General features: G+C 37.7%; 1 protein-coding gene across 2 annotated transcripts; it reads left to right on the top strand.

Moving 5' to 3' along the window:
• The first annotated feature begins 874 nt into the window (after positions 1–874).
• BOLL (boule homolog, RNA binding protein) lies at positions 875–22,760 on the top strand. Of its 2 annotated transcripts, none has more exons than XM_042040311.1 (12): positions 875–1,118; positions 3,182–3,325; positions 6,317–6,408; positions 8,435–8,489; positions 9,894–9,972; positions 12,424–12,590; positions 13,113–13,184; positions 13,870–13,917; positions 14,965–15,090; positions 16,549–16,623; positions 19,885–19,951; positions 21,781–22,760. In XM_042040311.1, exons 1-11 carry the CDS (start codon positions 1,101–1,103, stop codon positions 19,900–19,902), a joined length of 894 nt encoding a protein of 297 aa, XP_041896245.1. In that variant the 5' UTR covers positions 875–1,100; the 3' UTR covers positions 19,903–19,951; positions 21,781–22,760. The 2 variants fall into 2 exon arrangements, with proteins under 2 accessions (XP_041896245.1, XP_041896246.1); XM_042040312.1 differs by having other exon boundaries at positions 876–1,118; positions 3,185–3,325.
• The last annotated feature ends 848 nt before the right edge of the window (positions 22,761–23,608 follow it).

Consider the following 23,608-nt stretch of genomic DNA (forward strand, 5'->3'; position numbering starts at 1 on the left):
GTTGTAGTGCTGTTCAGTAAATGACCACCGAAGTACACTTGACAAAAGCATTACTACTGATGCTTCTCCTCCAGTTCAGTAAGGGTGCAAAAAAGAGTATTTTGAGTTGGAGTATTTTGGGGAGTGGTCACGAAGGTGAGTGTTATTTTCTAGCCCTCTCTAGCAGACCCCAAATTGTATCCCCAAGGTCATCCTAGACCCACAGCTGTTCTCAAACCAGCCTGTGTACTCGAGAGTCTTTTGGAAACCTTGGGAAGACTCTTTGAATTGAAGTAAGGACTTCTACTTCACGTTGACAGCTGTAAAGCCTAAACTATGTTTTGATGCCCATCAAGTATGGCCTGGTAAGCCAGACACAGGTGACTGCCTCCCTGGGCATTTTTGTATTTTTCCCACAGAGGCCAGGTGAAATGCATGACCGTATTTTCCTCCCTGTTTCACGCCCTAGTTGGGAGGATAAAAACCCAGGTGGGATTTACTTTCTGCCTTCTGAGGTGCTGGGAAATTGGTAGACGGAGGTTCCTGGGCTGCCTCAGGGCATTAAAGCGCGGTTCCGAAGGGTGCTACCGACGCTCTCCTCAGAGCTGCCATCCCGGCGCTGTTGCTGCGCGGAGGCTGCCGGTGCCACGGTACCTGAGGGGAGGGGAGCGCAGAGCAGCCGGGCCGCCCGAGACCCGCTGGGGCATCGGCACAAGCGGCCGGGGCTCCGGGCACCGCAGCGGCCGCGAGCTCCTCGCTCCGGGAGGTGCGGGTGGACCGGCAGCCCCAGGGCCTCGAGGTGGGGAGGCGCTGGGCAGTGGTGGCGGCAGAAGCGTCCCCAGCCGCCTCGTCGCAGGGATCCCGTCAGAGTACTGGGGGCCCCCGAGGAGAGTAATTTGCGAAAGGGGTGATTTCTCCGGGGAAGGCGGGCTGAGGCGGGGCTTTGTGGCGAGGAAGGGCCGCTCTGACTCCTCTGCTAAACGCGCCGCCAGGTTGTGCCCCCCTCCCGCCCGTTGCAGGCCCGTCCTTGCTGTGCGCGTCAGCCGGGCGCGAGGCGGAGCTGAGGGAGCGCGACGCGTGCCGGGAACGTGCTGGGGCCGAGGAGGCGGCTGCGAGGACCGATGGATCCCGAGGGCGCGGTGAGGAGCCCGGCGGGGCCGGGCGGCCGCCCCGGAGGGTGGGAGGGCGGGCGGGCAGCGGGGCCGTCCCGCTGGGGCGCCCCGGCTCGCGCCCGCCCGCGCGGGGCCGCCATTTTGTGTGTGGCGGCCTCGGGCTGTGGGGAAGCGGCTGACGGCCCCGCGTGTGCGGGACACGGTACCGGGGCAGCGGGCTCTGCCTCGGACCTTACAGCACACGGACTGTGGAAAATAGAGGTGTTCAGGGACCTACGTGCGCCTGATCACCAGGCCTTCGTGGAGTTAGGTTGTCTGACCGTCGGTGTGTTCAGTGTAAAAATGAAAATAGTGATTTGCTAACGAGCACTTGCCAGACGTACTAAATAATCCATAAACATATTGATGAATATACATATCCGTATTATTTGGGGAAAGTGATAAAAAAGGAAGTTTAAAAAACAGTTGAAACAAGTATTTAGGCAAGTGATGTGCTGTTGGCACTTTTTTTTTTTCAAATACTGTTTTCTTATTGCCACACTGGTGATAAAGAGGTGGTTATCACAATACAAATTTTAACATGTCACACTTAAAACTTACTGGGATTTACTGTATTTACTATTGGGAGTTCATAAGTGGTGTGTTTAATTCTTCATTTCTTCCGTTGGGGTTTTTGTATTTGTGGTTTATTTTAATAAATCAACTCTTAAAATGTGTATGGAGAAAATGCAATTTGGGCTCTTTGAGGTAAGGAATAAATTTTGGCCGTTGTGTCAGCTGCTCATTATTATAGTTGAATCCAGAAGTTCTCATGCTCAGCACAGTTGCCAGATGCTTGCACAGTTAGTGGTGTGAGAGATGCAGAATGTAACCTGCTTTGTCCCTCAGGGGCTGTTTGCTGCAAAAGCCAGTCCTCTTGGGGACTGTAGTGACTCTGCTCCTTGCCCCTTAGAGGTGGGGTTTGTTCAGGTTAGTCAGTACTCTAGGTTAGTATTCTATTAGTTAGTCGGAGAGATGCATACTAGGTTCTCCTGAGCAAATCAGGTTAACGACCTCGGGTTTTCCTCTGCACCGAGTGTGCGTGTTTTAGTAAATTCGGAAACGACCTGTGTTTTGTTTAAAACTAAAATTGTGTGAACCAAGCTGGATTTATTGTCTTTAAGATATCCAGAATAATACTGTTAACCCATTACTTAAAATTAGTAGGAGTAATTCTTAGGTAGATAAAGAAATATCAAGTAATCCTATTGGAGAAGTTAGTGACAGTACAATATGGCTGCTTTACAGCTATTATCTCACAGTTAGGGTTGACTTTTTAAGGCAGTGTTAGTTTGTTTCGAGAAGAGCTGCCAATAAAATTGTTTTACGGTTCACAGGTGTAAGCATGCTGGAAGTTAAAACAACAGGCAGGCTTCACTAAGTAATGATTTCCATGAAGATCCCACTGTACTATATTCCTTTACTGCGGCAAGGGCAATCTGGTTGCTCTTCTGCAGAGGGAAATTCTGTTCAGACCACTGTGTGCTGTGTTTGTTGGCTGAGAGTGTTGAATTAAAGTACCAGTCTTCAAGACCTATTCTCATCGGGTGTGTGGAGCTTGTTGATTTTATGTGGGGGAATTATGGGTGCTTGGGAAATGAACCAGAGGCTCTTGCAGAGAAGAGAGTTATGTAGATGTGTGTGAGAGCACAGATTGAGTTAAAAATGTCCCTTCTATATAGGCTTAAAATAAGGGCTTCTAAAAGATATTATATTCTATGTAGTAGAATTCATAACCTGAAATTTTTATGGCAGGGTGCTGTGTAAATTGAGCCAAGATTGGTGTCCAATTTAGAAGAGTGTTTGACGTTGGACTTCAGACCGTAGTGTATTCACTAAGTTACTGAATTGCTTAAGACTGAGCTTATGTTTAAACACTGAGCTACATTCTGAATCAAAATACATGGTTAATGTTCAGTTGTTCAGCATCTGCTGTGCCTTTCAAGAAATTCTGTATGTATTCTCTGTTGAGAATTGTTTCATTTACTGACAAATTGTTTCATTACTGACAAATAACCTGTAAGATTTTGAAAATATTTTCTTTCAATCAGCAGGCCACTGATCAGATGCAAACAGAATCTTTACCTTCATGTCCCAACCCTGTGTCACCGGTGAGGTTAAATAATTTGATCGGTTCTCCAAGGTTTGGAACAGTTACTCCAAATCGTGTCTTTGTTGGAGGAATTGATTTTAAGGTACTCTTCCCTCTTTTTGCTGCTAAATTATAATTTATAACCATATAAAAATCAACAGGGGAAAAAAGAGAGACAGAGTCATGTGTATTTGTTTAGTTGGTAAGTCCTCTTCACTACAATATCCAAATCTACAGTAGAGAATAAAGCCTTAAGCCTTGATTTGCATAATTGCCTAACAAAGTTGACTGTACACTTAGCTGCTAGAAGCTTTTGACACACCACTTTTTCAGACTTTTATTTTTTCAAAGAAGCTAGCTTTTGTCATCAACAGACCTGATGGCAGAAAATATGTACAAGGTTTTGTTTATGTATACCACTTAGTGTAATTTAATGAACTGTCACAATGTTTCATATGGCCAGTGGAGCACAGTCAGTAGCTTTTGTTCCTCTAACACTTCTGGTTTACACAAAGAATTATAGTGGTGTATTCCTCACCACAGTAATTTTCTTAAAGTCAAGAGTTTGTTTTTAAAAGAAGTATGAAAGCTTCTCTGGGCAATTTGCAGTATTGCTCTTAATTCTTAGAATGCTTGTGCCTTTATGTATTCCCTAAAATCCTCAAATAGCAGTGAACATTGAGCCACTCTTACCTTGTTCAGTTGCTTTTAACATTTGTGACATGCTTAGGGTTAAGGTTTTTTCTTTCTTCCTGCTTTAGGTAATTAATTAAGCCGCTGACTTTTGCAAAACGTGCTTGGTTTGCTTAGCTGTTGCTTTGTTTCCACCAAGAGTATCTTCTTTGCCTTAATCCTTCTAGGCTGAGACCTTCTGAGTGCTGACTCATTTGAAGAGGAACAAGAATTGACAGTTCACTCAGACTATTTTGCATAACAAATGCAAGAAATTCCAGAATCTTCTATCTTATTTGGCTGAGATAATTCAAATAGGGGTGTTCATATTTTAAGACGTACAAGACCTTCAGTACATTTGGGCTTTATTAAAGTGGAACAGTAGTTTTTTGCACCAATAGTAAGCAAATTACTGGAGCTATAAAAAGACCTCTCTCTCTGTTCTGTCTTCACTGCAGTTTCAAAGGTTAAAATACTTTCCTGGCTAACATCAATATTTTTATTAATTATCATACTTATTGTTCATTTTGAAGGGTCTCAACTTGGTTCAGTTGCTAATAGTTCAAAATTTATTATGAAACTGTATTTTCAACAGCAGTTTAAACATGTTTGTAATCATAAAGAAGATGGAATTTTTTTGCAGAGGGGAGAGGAAATAAAAGGGCTGAAACCTCTATAGCCATTTTAGTTGCTCTTCCATTTGGTATAACTCTTTATATCAAATACAGTCTTAAATTTCTGATCTAATTCTCATTTATATGTCAGTCTTGAATTGCTTTCTACCAGGAATCTCATGGCAAAAAGTATTGGGGTTCTTGTTTTGGTTTGTTTTGTTGTTGTTGTTTTTTTTTTTTGTTTTTGTTTTTGTTTTTTTTACACCAAAGATCTTATTCAAGTCAGCTGGGGTGATGGAAAAGCTATTGACTTTATTTTTGTGAAAAAGGGAGTTACTTAGTCAACAAAAACTTATTCGCTTTTTAACAAAAACTCTTTCATGATTTTGCCATTTTGTCCATCACTGTGGCAGTAATTCCTGTTAGTAAGAGGAAACATCTGGTCTCTCAAGTTCAGAGAAACATTTCAGCAAGGGAAGTTAGTTGGGAACATTTTCATCTTGGTCTGGAGAGCTCTTTCTTTAGTGGTGCAGGCCATGTGTCATTGACATATGCTAATGCTAAGCCTTTACCTTCCTTAAAGAATCTGACAAGTGCCTTTGTCTTATAAGCGGGAAAAGGCAAGTCCTAAACGTGTTTGTCATAAGTTTCTAAATACCATGTTTGTACAGATACTTGCAGGTTTCATTGTGCATCTTAGAACAGTATTTCCTTCTTATTCCCCATCAATGCACTGCTCTGCACATAAACCTTTGTCTTTCCGAATTCATAGTATTGTGTAGCAAGCCCTCATGTCCTTGGATGATACTTTGAGCACTGATCAATTTCAGACTTGGATGAGGCAATAAACCTTTGATGTACTGGACAGGATTCACTGAATTGTATACAAACAATCAAAGTCATTCACTTAGAAACAAAACAGTACTCATGGTATACATTAAGAAGTATAGATGAATGATGCATGCACATAACCATGCTTCTTCCAGTGTTAGGTGTAGCATTATTTGAGGGCTATGTAGAACAAAGCTTAAATCTCAAATGTGGTGTTTAGGACACCATATGTGATACATGCTTATGTTGTAAAAAAAGATTCATAGAAGGCAGAGGGGTATTCACATGGCTTAGGTGAGCCTTTGCATTAGAAACTTACTTATTCCCTGCATACTTGGAAGGGGGCAGTTCCTTCCAAGGTCACTTAGAGCACTCTCCATTGAAATAACATTTTCTTACTTATGAGTGGGAGTTCCTATAGTATGCCTGCATGTATTTGCAGACTCTCATGTTAAAACTACTTCAGAAAGAGGGATCATGTTGTATTCAATGGATTTGACCACTGAATCACTGTGGTTTAGGGGGATTTTTTTTCATTTATGTGGCCTGTGTATATCTTTTATGAAAACCTACATCCTCTGCTGTGTTGCAGTTGAAAGTATGGCAGTGATTTTTCATACTGTAAACTGCTCTAGCATGTAATTAACAAACTAGAATTCAGATCTAGTACACCTGCTTCGGTGATCTTGACTGTAAAAGGGCAGTTGTTACATAAATCTACTAATGAGGAGTTCTAATGGCTTTCTAGAATTATTGCTGAATAATTAATGCAGTAGTTAAATGGGCCCTGAGGCTCATACTTGCTTGTTCTTCTGTCTTCATATACAGGGTTATAATTAATTTGTAGCAAGCTTCATCCAAAGTATGTCCATTAATAGTCTTATGGTAAACATTGAACTAATTAATTGAATTAATTGACTAACTATGTAAACCAACTTTTTCCTCTTCCCCCCACCCTTCTTCATTTACTGTACTAGACTAATGAAAATGACCTGAAGAAGTTTTTTGCTCAGTATGGCAGTGTGACAGAAGTGAAGATAATAAATGACAGAGCTGGAGTGTCAAAGGGGTTGGTATAGTAGAATAAGTGTGTTGTGGAAATCAAAAATACCAGAAAGCTGACTATAGTAAATTTGATTGATTTTTATAGTTTGTAATATTTTATCATTGATATTTCAGTTATTCCATGTATGCAAAAATCTGGTTTTGCTCTTTAATATCTCTATATAAATGTCTCAAATTTGCATAACTAAAACTCTGTTAGTCATCTTGTTATAAGATGAAGCTGTGTGCAACTAGGACAAAATAAATAGTTTCCAGTTTTTCAAGTTTTCTTAATGACTTATTACTTAAGTAGATTATACTAGCAAGGTTATTTAGTTATTAAACATATTTATTACTGAAAGCTGGTATGGAAAGGAGCCTAAAGTGGAGGAAGAGCTGAGATACACCTGATTGTGCTGGAATGCATGGCAGTAACAGATTTTTGTGTGAAGGTTTTTGGAACAGCAGCATAGGGGGCAAATCTGACACTAAATCATGATTACATAAAAGGGGGACTGAGACAGGAAGTCACCAGTAGGAGAAATGCTGAAGAGCAAATATGGAGAAAGATTAAGATTGCATAGTAAAATTATTGCTGTAACCCAAAGGATGGCGATGTAAATAAGATGAGGAAGTGCACTGCCAGAGAAGGGGGGAAAGAGGGCTGAAGCCGAAAGTAAATGTGCATGAGAGTTTGCATCTCTAATGTTCTCTCCTGAGCATTAAGGACTGTTTTAATGCTGTCAGAGCTTAGCATGTATCAGCAAGTTACGTGCTGAGCTGCAGTTCTTAGCACAGTGTGCACTTGCATGACATCAGGAACTTTGGTCCCAGATCTGTCACCAACCTCTTGCTCTTTTACTAAATTCCAAGTACTTGAGAATTGCAGCGTGTGTCCATATAACCCATAATAATTATGCAGTTGTGATTGCCAACATGTGCCTCACAGCAAATATGTTGAAAATTAATTATTTTCCATGCTGTTAGGATTTGTGTTGAAATCTAAGCACAGGCTTCATTGCTTCTCTTTGACAAGTGATTTAAAAAACTTATGAATTTGTGATTGTCTATTAGTTTATTGTCCAGACAGTCCACAGAATGAAAAGTCTGTGTAGGTATGGTCCCAAGCAGGAAGATACTTTGTTGTCTTTGAAGACAAATATTTCCAGGTTTGTTTAGAGAAGCCAATACAAGGAAAGCCCACAAATTTGAAAGTACAGCTGGTCAGAGATTTACTGAGCCTCTGTATTTAAATTAGCATGCAAATGATCACAAAGAATGATACCTTGTATTGCAAAATCTGATCTGCTAGTAGGAATGGCAGAGGCTCATACCTTCTGTAATCTGACCCTGAGAAATGAGATATGACCCTAACAAATCATGTAGAGAAATACTCAAAGTTTTCAAAAAGGTACGAAATTTAGGAAGTCAGATTTAATGGGGGGAGGGGTGAGGGAGGGTTTTTGGGTTTTCTTATGTATGTATTGTATACATTCAGATGCTTCCTTTGTACTGGTGGTGCCACCAAGATTACTCTGGGAAAGAATTGAGGGGTTTTGGAAAAGCAGGAATTGTGTAGAAAGCCTGTTTGATTTACAGGAAAATTCATAGATAATGGCTATCTCTGCATCACTGCTTTTTCAGAACTCAGTTTAAAATAGTGGATTGTGCTTGTGGAAGTTTGGAGCATTCACAGTTGTTGCTGAAGTAGGTGGGAGCTGTACAATGAATTACAGTATAATATTAACTTTAAAAAAAAATCCCAAGTGTCTCATCTTTGATCACCACAACAAGTGAAAGGTTTAGATCAAAATCTTTGATTAATAGCAATGAAAGAATTTAAGACATAGGCTGAGTAACAAGAACAGCTGGTCATTCATGGTGATATACTGCCACATACTTGAATGTAATAAGGAATATGCTAAGAATAGTTCTTTACTTTTTTTTGCTCATTAGTTTACCTTGTGATGTCACTTTACTGTACATGAAGTAACAATAAGCTGTTTGTAAATACAAACTTTAGAGGCTTAGCTGCTGTCATTTTTATTTAGGTATGGCTTTGTTACATTTGAAACCCAAGAAGAGGCACAGAAGATTTTACAAGATGTAAGTGATAAGTCTCCGTGGTGTCTGTCTCTGAAATGGAATAATTCATTTCATACTAGGCCTGAGTAGTCTGGTCCTCTGTTTACCAAGTTACATTTGAAGATGAGCTTGGTCTGATAGTTAATAAAATGGTTTAAAGAGATCTAAGATAAGATTTATACTGAGATATTCTGGAACTAAGGATGGAAGTTCTAGTTCGTGGTACTGTTCTTGACTTCGACATTGGTCTTTATTTTCTTAGTCTATATGTGGTCTATAGTATATGTAGAGCTAGAAAATTTTTCAGATTTCACTGCTGTCAAGATTTTTGTATGGAAATTAGGAAGATAACTGCTGTCTTTTATTCTGATATGTTTGTCAGACCTGATGTAATTCTTTTTAATAACAGTTAGGTTCCCTTGAAGTCTTCAATGATGAAGCTTGAGTCATGTAATTTTTGTTTCTCTTAGCTATGTTACTGTCTCGATGCTCCTTGTAGAGCTTCCCTTGAGATATGGTTGGGTCTTCAGTTCATTTTGTTTTGTGAAATGTGTGCTCTTGTATTTTGATTGGAAGGTATTGGAGACAGCTGTCAGTCAGGATTTAGTCATTCATGTGAGGGTATCAAGGTGCAGGGAAAAAAAACTGAGAAGATGGCACCTGAGACATGCAAATTGCCTTCTCACAATTAGAAGGCTGGTTAAAATGTTGGAAATTCCAAACCTTTGCTTGAAGTTGGTGGCGCTAAAAAGGTATATAAGCAGGAACTTCTTGAGTCAGCTGGCTTTCTTGCCCTGGCTTTTTTTTTTTTTAATTGCTTTATTTCTGTAAACTAAACACCAGTGCTACTGAGTACCATTTTGAATATGGCTTAGGATTTTTGTTCCTTTTGGAAGTGGAAGGCTGCTTCATGTGAAGTCTTACTGATGTCTTACTTTGCCTGCCATAAGTCCTTTAATTTAGATGTCCTACAGCTCTATCACCATTTTCATCTCAGCATATTTCTACTATTTTGTATTAATCTTAATTTTGTGTAGCATCTGGGTCTTTCTCCATCTTAAGATGAGTTTCTAGGCTTCAATTTATGTATGAAATTAATGGGTTTTTGTTTTAAACTCTTGAATTTCTTTTTATATGAAACTCTGATAATCCTGATTTTTTTTTTTGTCCTACTCTTCTATTATGAGTAATGTCTCCAGAATTTCCTTTTATGTTGCAGTCTTCTAAATATGTGTTAGTATTAAAAACAGACCTTGAGGCGTTTCGCCAGGTTCCAGACACATATCCTGGGGTCTGGTTTCAGCATAACTGCTCTCATGTGCAGTGTATCTAACCTACAAAGAACCTTGTCTACTTGTGATTTTTCCCTTCTCAGATGCCTAGATTTGTGTAGAAAATAATAATGTCTTCTTTCTTTAATTCTAGGCTAAAAAACTCAGCTATAAGGATAAGAAATTGAATATTGGCCCAGCAATAAGAAAACAAGTGCGGAGTCCTAATGCTCGTATGTATTTTTACTTGCGTTTGTGTATTGTCGATGTAAGTTTTTAACCAAGATGTGCCTGGTCTTGCACCGCACTAATGCTGCATGCGGAATATGCTCTGAATGGTTTGCAGTGGAAGTAAATGCATGCCAGTGGAAATGTTGGAATAAATAGGTTTATGGTCTCTTGGTTCTTTAACCTCTCAATATGTTGTTTCTTTTACTGTATTGGAGAGAGTTACCTATCTAGGAACAAACTGAATGAAAACTCAAGTTGCCTGGCAGAACCTTAAATCTGAACATTTAGAGTGTCCTCACAGGTTCTACAGGATAAAGCAGGAGCTGTTGGTTAGTTGCATTGTTATTCATTGATTTATTTGTTACCAAAATCCATCAGGATTGTTGCATCTTTCTTTCTTCGAGAGAAACCATAAGGAATGGGTGGTTGCAGTCCCCACTCTCTTCTTGAGCTGTTTGTTCTAAGATCTTAAAAGTGAAAGTATAGGCTATAAATACCAGCTTTTAAGATGCAATCTGAGTTAGCCCTCAGTAAGGGCTATGTGTCAGATGTGAAATAGATTTCCTTTTTAAGTGCAGCAGGCAGTGAAGTGTACTTTGGGACTTTGCTTCAGTATTTGTTGTATGGTACCTTTTGAGATAGTTAGAAAAAACCCATCCTTTTGCTCGTCTTCATTCTGAGGCCAGAATACAGAAGAATGTTGGTTTCATTCTGAAGCTTTCTTTAGTTTCTGTCATGCTGTCTGTTAGAAGTAGCTAATGTGTACGCTAAAGCTGTTGCTGAGACACACTTCCTGAAGACAGGAGGTTTGCCTCCTCCTTCCCCCACTTATGCCTAGCTATGCCCTTTTCCCTTGTATAAGTGCATTATTTGTCTGGGGAAAATGAAATACTTGCTCCAACTGTGTAGTTTCTTTGCTCTAGAAATTATTTAGTGTGATCTTTGCTCATTCATCATCAAGAGATTGCATGCCACTTTCTTTCTGTGCTTTGTTTCACTTTCCATCTTTGACTTCTTCTTTCTCAATTGTGTTTGCCTGACTTGTGGGGCTTCTTTCCTCTGACTCTTGTGATGAATGTGTATATTGATAGGAAAGGGGCATACCTCTGTGTTTTAGTTGAGACATGAGGCAACAGAGGGTTAAACCAAAAATCTTAAAGCTTTTTGAAGAAAGCTGCTGCATTCTTTTGAGATCTGTGGACCTGTTCCACTACCTGTTGTCTGTCATGCCTAGGATAGATCTGTGATATAAGATGCTGTTGGCATCCAGACACATCCTAGGGCCTGGTTTCAGTGTGTCTGCTCTCATGTTCAGTGTGCCTAACCTCAGTCACCAGGATGCTTTGTCCTAATGCAGCTCACCAGGGGTTCATGAAGCCAGAACACCTAGACTTGCAGTATCACTGTAGAACTGTGATTCCATTATATTTAACAGAATTAAAGAGCTAGACAATATACTGTTGTCCTCTATAGCCTACATGTATAGTGCTTGTCTTTCATATTAAGCAAAATGATTTTTAGCTCTTCTGTCATCACAGGACCACTTGTGGTAATAGCTTTGAACATACTGGAAGGGCCACCTGGTTTGCTTTTCCCCAGCATCAAAATGTATTTTGTCATCCCAGTGAGTTTTCTGTGTTTGATGGAGAAGATTTCATTTTTCTTTCCCAGAGACTTATTCAACACTGGCGGAAAGTTTGTGCAATGTACTTGGTAGTTAGTAAAGTGGACAGGATTGTTGGCTGTGGGGTTGTGTTGATCACCTCGTTTGAGATACCAGTAAGTGCTATTCTAGATTGCTTACTGGAGCTACAACAGCCTTTAGTTTTTCTGAGGTGTGCTTAACATTCTCCTAACAAACATCTTAGCCTGTCTATGGATAGTATTTCAGCTGTATTGTATCCAAGTGTCTTAAGGCTTTTCTAGGAATTAGTCAAATTCTTACTATCAATAAAAGCTCTTGAATTCCTGTGGGACTCTTCTTGGTCTTCCACTGAGTATTCTGGTGATCTCTGCAGTGTTCTGTCTATTCATAAAATGGAACTTAATGGTGGCTCTTACCTTTCAAGGCAAGATGAAAAACTAAACCTAACTTAGCACAGAAAAAATCAGGAAGAACACAATGTAAACAATATCACTATTTTGTGAATTCAGTTTGAGTTACAGAATTAATTTTCCCTTTTTTTTCCTCTAGAGAAGTCTCCCCATATTGTGTGTTCTGTTCAGTAATTTATATGGATGTCATCTTCTACAGCCCTTCCCATCTAGCTCTGGAGGCATCCTGTGGCCGTCTGCTTTCATGATCGTGTTTGAGGGGGAATTGCCACACTGCTCCATGTTCTTTTCTTTGAATGTTTTCTTTCTCTAAAGATCAGAAATTATCTTCTTTTTTTTCATGATGTACACATCTAAAAAACCTTATTTGTAAATAAGTTTTAAAATATTTATTCCAGGTTCTGCTGTAACACCCCAAGCTGGTACAATGTATGCAACTACTGCTGTGTCACCAGAAGCTGGTACAATGTACTTAACCACTTCGAGTGGATATCCATATGTTTACCATAACGGAATGGCTTATTTTCATACATCTGAAGTCTCTCCTATTCAGCAGCCATGGCCAGTAAGTAATTTATTTTGGTGTATATATGCTTTTCTGTGGAGCAGGATAACTGCAGTGTTTTCAAGTCCCTCCTGCTTCCAGTTTCTTCAGCTATGCCTCATACTAGATGTTTAAATGGCTTCCTTATATTAGACTGTTTATTTTGTGAATTGTTTTTTTTAAATATCACTTCAGTTTATTTTGCTTCTTCAGGGAACTTCTGCTTTGGTATGACCTATAGAATGGGATAGTTCATAATCAATCTGGGCCTTGGCCCAGGAGTAAGCTTTACTATCTCTAGATAGTGATGGCCTAGTGCTTTCTGAAAAGCTCTAAGTGAATATGCCAGAGATTTTTGTTTGATCTAACATAGGCCCTTAGAAACACTGGGTTTGAAGAAGCTTAAATGTAGGTTAAAATGCGGTAAGTCATTCACAGAAGGGAGAGGAGGTGGTTCAGCATTACAGTGCTCCAGAGCTGTGTGTAATAGGAGTGACAGTTTATGAAATTGCTGCATTAAGATTTGTAACTTTTCTTTTGAAGTCTCGCTCTGTTTCCAGTTCACCTGTGATGGTTGCTCCACCTGTTTATCAGTCTCCTACGTATCATTATCAGGTATCTGTTTTAAAATGATTTTCAGGCCATCACTAGTCCTCCAGCCATGCAGTACTATTTGCCGTTTATTCTTAGGAGATAAAAGGACTGTTCATAGTAGCAGTGTGAAACATTTTAACTTCATTGAAAACTGTATTCTAGCGAAGAGTCTGTTTTGCTTATGTAGCTGCATGAAAGTATAATAAATTACATTTTCTTTCGTGTTGCAAGACATCTGGCTTGGTAGCATCCTTTTATCATCTAAGCCAAACTCCTGCTCAGAGTAGGGCTGGTTGGATCAGGTTCCTTAGGTGCTTGTCCAGTTGGGTTTTAAGTAGCTCCAATGATACATTCCACACAACATTTCTGGATAGCGTCTTCCTATACTTGACCCTTCTCATGGTAAAAGACTTTTTTCCCTTAATGCTACAACATTTTTTAGTGTTCCAGCTTGGGTCCGTTGATTCTTGTGCTCTGAGCACCTCTGTTGAGAATCTGACTTAAGTATTTTTGAAGTTTGTGAAATGGCCAAGTTGGAGGCTGAGTGGAAATAAACAAAACCATGTTCCTGAATAATCTGGGGCTTAATGAAAATCGTATTTCCTCTTTTTAGTTGAGAATTAATTACATGTTTGAGAATAATAGTGTTCTAAGGCTATTCATTTGTTCTTCACCATGTTAGTGACATCTTCTTGTTTGATTTTAGGCACCAACACAGTGTCTTTCAAGTCAGTGGCAGTGGTCTGTTCCACAGGTAAATACAGTTCATTACTGCAGCATTTTACCATTATTTTTCACCTAGTTTAAAGGTATGCTGTGCCTTATGTAAGAGTGATATTTCCCACTATTCACAACTTGGTTGAAATGAGTATTAATTGCTGTATTTTAGCAATATATTTACAATGTTTACTGCTACAACAAAAGGCATAAAATAGCATCTGTTGAAACAAATATAAATCTGACTTAAAGAAAACATCTTCCCCTGCCTTCCATTTAGCAAAATATTTGTATTAAATTACCTAATAAATTTCTTAGAAGCAGGTAAAAACTGCTAAATTTTGCCTGATTAAAGAAATAGGTATTAACTTGCCCGTTAACTGGTATTAACTGTGATGTTTCATAGGAGTATTGTTAGCAGAAGCATGTGGACACACACAGGGTGAAATTAGACCCAGACCCTTGAAACCAGAAGAAGAAATTGTTAACTTAGTCTTTGTGAGGAGAGGGTTTATCTGTTCCATGAAAGAGCAGCTTATTATGGAAATACTGACATTTGAGGAACTTGAAGAGTTTGAACCTGAAAGGAGGACCAAGTTCCTTATGCTTGAACTGTTACAATGCAGCCTTATTACTTCAGTAGCAGCCAGCCTTATTCAGTCTGTTCCACTCTAATAGATCAATCTGCTGCTTTGAAATCAGGGTGCTGAATTATGGAGATACTGAAATTATTTTAAAACAAGAAAAACTTGTTTTGTCAGTGTTGGAATGGAAAATTTAACTGTAGTATGTTTCTGTGATCTTGAGATTAACTGTGAATTTTAAAAGTTTTAGTATTTCACAAAGCTTTCCAAAATGTAAATAAATCTGAAAACTACATAAAATTAAAGGACTTTTTTTTTTCTCCTACCTGACCTTTCTATCCACTTCCCTCTCACTTAATTTCTTTAGGTTACCAAAGATTTTTTGACACTTTCTTTTAAAACTTTATTTTGTTTATATGTAGCAAAGATGACTGTAAAATAAGCTTTTCTTTTCATCCTGCTTAAATCATAAAATTTATTAGAATAATGTTTTATTTCAGTCTCCTGCCTCTTCACCTCCACTCCTGTATCTGCAACCATCTGAAGTCTTTTATCAGCCAATAGGAATTAACCAGGAAGGTGGATGTATATCTCCACCTCTCCTAATGGAAGCTGCAGTTCCTGAGGTATTTTTAAAAATGTGAAAAATTGTACTGAGAATTGAAGTGCTTATTTACAAGTGAAAAATAAAATCTTTTATTTTAAGTACTGGCTGTTAGAGCAGTTAGGTTCCAGTACTTATGTTGCTGTTAAATAATTTCAGGTGTCCTCAAGTTAGAATTTCTCTTCCTGTCTAGGAGAATGCTTTGATTCTGAAATATTTTAGAGAGTCACAAATGGATTACAGACAGCCATATAAGGACTTGTCAATTGGTTTTGTTTGCAAGTAATGTTTAAGTAAAATGGGAGTTCATTCTTTGGCATGTTTGGTGTAGTATCCCTGAACCACAGTAGTTTCCTGAAGTAATTCTGTGAGTAGAAGCCTGTTTCTAAATATTCTGATGATCTGAATTAATTGAGTGCTTTATTGTACTTTAAAAATCTCCACAGCATTAGAAATGCTACTGATATAGAAGCAAAAAAACTAAACAATGAATATTTAATCATTCAATCTCTTCATAATTGGATATTAAAATGACAGTAAATGGCTGCAGAAAAACTTAATCACAACACAATTTCAGTTTGGTATTAATTGGTACTTCTCAAGTATTCATTCCTCATGAACAGGGAGGCCAAAATAGATGTTAAATTAGGACATGTAATTATTAATACCAGTAATCAAGTATTGTTACAAAAGTAAATGGGTATTTTATGCCTACAAGAGAAGTTCCAAAACTGGTATTTCAGACATCTCAAGTGGAAAATTCTGAAATACTGAAGTAATTTAATTTCCCTACAAAGATACTGAATAATACAAGGCTTGGGTTATGGGGCTTTTTCTTCCTTTTTGAAAATGCATGAATCTTGATATTTATTTTATAGTCATAATCTTATTAACAGTACTGTTTTACCTTTAGTATTTCATGAATCAGATATAAACTTGTACAGAGATCTGAAACCTGTGAGCACTAAGAAAATAGATGAAATTATTTAAGGAATATTTAAAGGGCTCTTGGTTTACAGGTAGGCAATTTGTTCATGTTAAAGGAAGCAGTGTGTCAGATTTTGGAAAAATGATGTAAAATTCCAAGAACAGTCTGTATTACTTGTATGTAAATATTTTACTGGTGTGATAGTGCTGAGAATTACATTTCAATGTGTTAATCTACACATTTAAACACTGTTCCCAATTAGAGCTGAGTGAAATGAATTTGTAATTGAGAAGCTGCTACTTCTCTAGCTGCTACTTTGAGGAAAGTGATTTGTGGCACTGGTGAAGATAAACTAAGTTTACTAGACTTTACTGATCAGTGGGGAAAACATAGATTTAAATATTGAAATTGTGGTTTTTAAAAAGTCAGTAGTTCAGATAAACATAGCCCACAGTTTGAAGCTTTAAGGAATCTAAATTTAAATGAAAAGCTTAAAAACTAACGTTGTGAAACAAGCTTTTGTGCTAATTTTTTGTATTTTTTTTGTACCAGCTGTATTCTGATCATGGAGTTCAAACACTTCATCACCAGCCCTATGTCCAGAGTCACATAGCCATGCCTGCAGCTGTGAGTATCAAACTGAGATAGTTAAAGCAAGCATGGCAGTATTGCTGTCATCTTTCTCGAAGCAGTGACAGTAAGACAAGAGGGGAATGGATGAAAAGGTCTTTTATTAATGAATTGATAAATAAGGAAATGGGAAGCCTTGCAGAGAAGCTTTTTCTTCACTTGAAGTTTTGTTACGGAGGGACAAACATGTTACTTATTTTGGAACTTTTTGGGGAAACTCAGAAGTCAAAACGTGAGTAGTTATTTTAAGACAGCTACAAAGTAAACTGCAAATAAGAAACATGTTGAGAGAAAATGGTGAACCTCATTCTGATCTTTGAAATGGTGGTTACAAATCCTAGTTTTTCTCTGGGTCTTGATATCATATTCATTACTTCAGCCTTAAAAAAGTGCCTCATGTTGTGAAGAGTTGAGATTTTGAAATACGGAGAATGCAAAACCATTCCAGTCAGTCACCTCTGGGTGTTTTTCTGTGCAGTTCTGATTTAGAAAGGCCATTTAAATATTATTCTGTGTCACCTGATGGAAGTCGTTGGATTCTTTTGGTTCCCAGTTTAAGGTCCACTTATCTAAAATAATAAGGCTGTTCACACCATGCATGAAAAAATGTCAAAACTGATTGGCCCTGATGAGAGAGATCTAAAGTTGTCAGTATTTATACTTGATATTATAGCACTTCCTCTTCTGTGAAAGGTGCTTACTCAGCTGCAAGTGAAAAACATGAGTGGATAAAAGCCATGTTATAAGCTCTCTTTTCCACATATTTTTGATTAATTTTACTTTTCTTAGCATTTTTTCTAGACTATTGTGTAACGATAAGTACCAGATATTGCCAGCAGAGGGGGCTGTAACCTAAGCGTTGTCTTGGACTAAAGTGCCCTATATTTCCTGTTTTCTCAGAAGTCTTGTTGCCTAGAATTGAAACCCTGCTTTGTTCAGGTCTCGAGTAGATTCACAGATAGTTAAACCCTTCCAAAGGCTTCCTGAATTCTGATAATTTTATTTGTTACAGCTTGATGCTAAATAGCCTTTGGGCTTTAAGTTTTATTTAGTTAGCTTCATTTACTACTAATTGGTAGTTCTGAAATATAACTCTCCCTTTTAAATTTTCATGTTACATTTTCACATACCCACTTGGAGTTTGAATATGTTTCCCAGATAATGAATATGATCAGCTTATATTGTCTGTCAGTGTGGCTGAGCTCTCAACAATGATTGAAAAAGTCAAATGTTGTCAGCACAGTGCTATGTGTTAGGCAAGTGGCTGTGTCATTACCACGTGCTCCCCAGCTGCAGAAGACGGCTGCCTGGTGGCTGTAGTCTTCTTAAAATACCTCAACAAATATATCTCTGCTTGAAAACTGCCAAGTAGTGGCTGTGTAAGAGAAGCAGGTGCCTGAAGTAATGACTGTACCTTGAAGGTAATCTGCTAATTGCTTCTCCTGCATTCTGCATTCCCAGTGCAATTCCTGTGCTTTGTGCTAGGAGCTGTAAGTCAGGTGGTGAGATTAGGATGCTACAGCCAATATCCAGATATTTTGGCAGTTGTAGACTTCTTACAGCTTTCAAATGCAGCTCACACCAGATCATTCTCTCTGTTCTACCATCAGTAGACCCAGTAGTAACCATTGAGTTACATCAATAAAATGCTATTTTTAGTACAAAGTTTTTAATAGTGCTAAATGAAAATTAGAGGACAACATTCTCCAACTTGGAACTGTAAATAATTTGGGATCCTAATTTGGTATTTAAGATCAGGTTTGAATCAAAAATACTAATGCCCTCCCCGTGATCATGTGTTTACTAATGATATTGAATATTATTTACTTTAGGCTGAATTTTTTTGGCAGTTAATAGAATGTTCTGTTGGTGAGCATGTGGAAGTGACTTCATATATTCACATCTATACAAATGGATAGGGTTAACATAACTTTGTTTTTAGGAAGGGAGAGGATTTCTCTTCTCTACTGGATGTTTCAGATCCTATATCATAGTCTAATATGGAGATGAATGTTTGGATGCTTCCGGAGGGTATATGTGAAATAGTGTCTGGTAGTAAAAGTTACGTGGTCTATAGTAACAGTGGAAACTTGGAGGATTGAAATTTGTGATCTTTGCTTTCAGGCCCAAGAGAAATATCTGTGAGTTAAGTTTTGGGTTTGCTGAGCAGTTATCTTTGAGTTCTGAGGCATTGGCCTGGTAAATGGTTGTATATTTTGTGTGTATATGAGGGAGACCCCTGAGGCATGAGGAACTGAGCACACAGTTGCAGTCTACAGAGTGAGCAAAGTGTAAGATGTTCTGGCACATGGAGGGGAGTGGGTGAGTAGGGTTTGTTTTGTTTCATGCTTTTAGCTTTTTTTTTTCTTATCTACCTTTTTGAGCTGCAGTGCCTCCTTTGAGGGATAGGCATGGTTCTAGTCTGTCACAGTTACTGCTTTTCCCATAGTCTGTGTCAAACAGTATTTTTGGCTGGTATCAACAGTACCAGATAGTAAAGTATCATTTGTGGTATAGTTCATGGATATTTGCATTCAGATCATAATAGTGCATGATGGTCTTGGGGTTGTGAGTGTTTTGTAAATTTAACTGAATGTAGCACACTGGTTTTCTCTGAAGTTAAGAGTAATAAGGGAAGACTTGCGTTTTGTGTGTATAACACACAAATGTGTGCTTATAAATGTTTGTGTAGATAGACATGCAATTAGATTTATGTAAATTGTCTTTCATAAGAGTTCTGGTGTAATCATTTGGGGAAAAGTTTCGTTATTTTATACTAGTACTGCATATTAATGCCTGATATTCCGTCTGAAACAATAAAAAATATTACAGCATGTTTCCTGTATAGGTAAGTGAAATTGAAAGAGGCTAAGCCTTTTGTTTAAAGATATGTTAGTCGAAGAAATTTGAAGCTAAACTTATAGTTGTATGATTGCCAAGAGACTTGTCACCAGCTGCAGCTAGGCCTGTTGCCTCTAAAATGGCTATTTTAAACTCCATTGAAACCATACTTGCTCATTTGATATTAACATGGGAAGGTGCAGGTGGTGCATGCTTTCTCATGCTGTTTCATTCTGTGTTCTCCTTACAAACTTCTTTTCTGTTAGTTTGCTCTTACTTCAGTTCAGTAGGTTTTTTTCTTTTGTTTTCTCTGAACTCTGTTCTTGCTTTTCTTGATGATCCTATGGAGCATTCACTATTAAAGCATTTGTGCCACTCCAGTCTATCTATACTGATTAATTTTTTTTTTGTGTCCAGTCCTTCCTGTGTGGCTGAGATCCATCATCAACATACCAGCTAGCAGCTGCCAGTTGTGGAATTTGGGGTCAGTTGTTTCATTGCAATGTTTGCTATTTAGGAATTGGTGAATAATAAAACATGCTCAGATCTAGCACAGCCTGCAGCATTAGTTAGCTGCTTCCTGCAGTTTGACACTCGCTAATAATTCTCTTCATAAAATGAACTCTATATAATCAGTGTCATTCATTCCTTGAATGATAATGTATATGTAAATTCCATCACCATTTTCTTTTTAGTTTAACTGCCTGAAATTTATATGGGTTTGGATTGTTTTCCTTCAACAAGGATGAAATTTTCAGTACTTCCAATGTATAATTTTTGTTTCTGAAAACTGTTTTAATTCCTTTATTGACAGCTTCTTCCTTTTTTCTCCCTATTTTGTGCAATTTACAGTAGCTGGTGTTTATAGGGCTATACTCTGGCAGGCGCTCAAGCATGTTTTTACTGTGAAAATGCTGCCTCATTTAGTTGCTTACACTTTTAAAAAAAATTAGGACTTTGATGAAAGGAAGCTAGGGGAAAATGCATGTTTTGCACATCTTAAAATTAGAGTCAATTTCTTGCTTGATTGCCTTTAAACAGCTCACTGATTTGTAGCATATGTTGTATGTTAAGATGCGACTTCTTGTCTGCTTTATCTTAACCTGTATGATTTATCCCGCGGTGTGGCTTTTTAAACAAGTGTTAGAAGCCTACCAGTGTAAAACTGAGCATAACTTTCTTAGTAGACAATGTGTTTGTGTCTGACCTATGCTAATAGGAGTTAAACTAAAGAAAAAGGAAAATATGTTGGGGTTGAAATCCTGTCAAGTTAACATCATGAAAACTAAAGAGCATGGAACCTTCAAGTTTTGAAAAGCAATGCACAACGTGATGAGGAGTTAGTAGATGATGGAAAGAGACTGACATCTTGAGATTATAGTGGGTTGGATATCCTGATAGAGGTGTATGAACTGGAGCTGATTGTATGAGGAAATTCTCAGATCTAGAAGGGAGGGAAAAAGTTAAGTTTAACAAAACAAAAATAGTTAGTGCTGAAAAGGCCTGGGATAAGAAGTAAGTTTAGGAGAAAAAAAAGGACAGTTTGAGTCGTATGACAATAGTTAAGTAAAGAGAAAATGAGATGGACATTGTGCATTTGGGATATAGAGCAGCTGAGATAGGGGAACTATAAGAGAATTTGATCTTTGGAAGAAGAAACAGAATTGTACAAGTATCCTAAAATCTGTTTGTGCCAATACCTAAAGTGGTAGCTGTGTTTTCTGTAGCTTGCCATCCTTTTGTCAGCAGCTAGTGGCATCTACTGACAAATTATGTAAGCACAGTCCATTGCCTATTTCTCAGTTTACAAATAAAACAGCTTTCAGTTCTTTAGCTCAGGTAGCTACCAAAAACTTAATGTAAACATTATTATAAGTACCCATAGTAAAACATTGCTCTACTCTACATTACAGAGAATGCTGAAGAAAAAAATAGAGTTGCTTAAATAGTTTTTCACTGTACACTTTGTAAAAACAAATTTTCCCCATCCAATTATAAAGAGGATACAATTGCTTTAATAACTTGACATACTTTAGTAAGACTGTATGATCAATGAACAAAACTGGGTTATTTTGTTAGTAAAAGAATTCTGAACACATTCTAAGACTCCATGCTTGTAAATAAAGGAAGGTATTTCCTGCCACTGGGGGCTTCACCTAGGTGCATAATGAAAATCTGTTTTTCCTTTTTGAACCAAGTCTGTCCAGCTGCTGCAATAAAGTGGACTGTAACTATTCATTGAAACACTATTAATGCAGTAAATGGGACACTTTGGAATGGAAGAAACAACACTGCATTTTTCCCTCTCTTTAGGAATTGAGGTTGCATTCTGTGAGAAGAAGTGTTCTGCATCATTCGTCTGTGAGTCTGAAACCTCAGTATTCATGAAGTCATCAGTTTCATCCTAGAAAAGATTACAGAATGGAAGATAAAATTTTACACTACCTTCTACAGATACTGTAAAACACTGGGTTTTTTAGCTATGTGCTTTGCTAACATACCTATCACAGCGAGGGTATGTTCTTCCTGACTTCTGACATTTCCCTGCAGGTTTCCCAGTTAAAATACCACTACTTTTTGTCAAGTAATAACATGAAATTTTGTAGTTTTGTCAGGTAAAAACATGTGAAACAATGATTTTATCCCTGCACTTCCTTTCTTAGTAGAAACCCTGTTACAGGACAAAAGGGTGATTTCTGAAACACAGCCTACTGTATGTATTCCAGTTACTAACCCAGATTGAAAGCCAGCGTACTTCTGCTAAAGGGATAATGTCACCTTTAATTTCTGGGTTGCATAAACTTTGAAGATACGTTAATTACAAAGTTGAAGCCATTTTGCCACATACTGACAGCATTTCTGTGCTGTGGATAAAATCTGGTTATTTAAGTCTATGTGAATTTCATTTCCATTCCAAAACAATTTGTCTAGTTTAATTTTTTTTGCTATCAGTATTTTCTCCTTTTATAAGGTATTTTACTTGTGTGTCATTTTAGTGTTTGCAGTAATAACTTTTTAAAATAAAGTTTGGAACCCTAGTTTAATAATTATTTGTTCTCAACCTAATGTTTTTCTTGCATATACATTTGGTTTTATAGTATGTTTTTAGCTATAGAAAAAGGCAGAAATTGACTACTTCTATTAGAAAAACCATTGAAAACTTCTCTTTGCTTCTCTGGCATTTTCTGTTGCCTGTATGAAAATAAGGAACTCCCTGGTAGGATCACAGATTGAGATGAAATACTATTTTTTTTCCTCAATTTCAGGATGTTAATTTTCTTTTTTGTTGATGGTGAGGTTTTTTTTTTTTTTTGGTTGGTTGGATTTTGTTTTTGTTTCTCCTCTTACTTCCCAAGTTTAAAAAATAGTGTCTGTAGTTACAGGAGTACAAGCTATGGCTTATTGCTTCTGCAGTAATGAAGTCTTTATTTTATGTATGTATAATATCCTTGAACTGTTCAATTCTGTTTTGTAGTAATTTGGGGGTTTTCTTTTTGTGTGGATTTGTTTTGTTGGTACTTTTTTCCTTTTAATCATTTAGATCTTGCCAAATGGACACTGTAGTCAGTGAATAATCCATGTATTATATGTAAATCTCTTTAAAGATTATTCCAGTGTTCAATGGTGCTTTATGGTGTTGTCCAGGAATAGAGTTGGAGTCTGGTTCTGGTTTTATGCTCTTTTGAAATTGTTATGAAAGGAGATGCCATGTACTAGGTCTTGGTTGCAAGTTTCCTCAAGGGACTTTGCACCTTCTGCTAGGTAGAAAAATCTGCACCAATATAATTTTAACAGTTTCTCTTTTTAACAAATTATTGCTGTAGTAGCTGTGGTGGATTGTCTTACCGCTAAGTATCAAAAAAAATACTATTTTTTTGATACATGTAGAGCTCAGCCTGTTTTTTGAAGGGGGAAGTTCTCATCTGTTGTAAGTTCTCATGGTTCTGAGTAAGTCTCTACCACTAAACACATCTGTCCAGTTCTGTTTAATTTTCACATTTTAGAACTCATCAATACAAATGTATCACAAAAATCTTGGCTCATCAAAGCCATAATTCATTTCCATGGAAGAATTTTTACATAGTAAATATTTTTTAATGAAGTTTTGTCTCGGAAGATACCAAAGAAAGATTGTGTTCTG

Source organism: Corvus kubaryi, unplaced genomic scaffold (genome assembly GCF_017639235.1).
Source record: "Corvus kubaryi isolate FWS band 111438036 unplaced genomic scaffold, C.kubaryi_AGA036_p1.0 37396, whole genome shotgun sequence".
Lineage (NCBI taxonomy): Eukaryota > Metazoa > Chordata > Aves > Passeriformes > Corvidae > Corvus > Corvus kubaryi.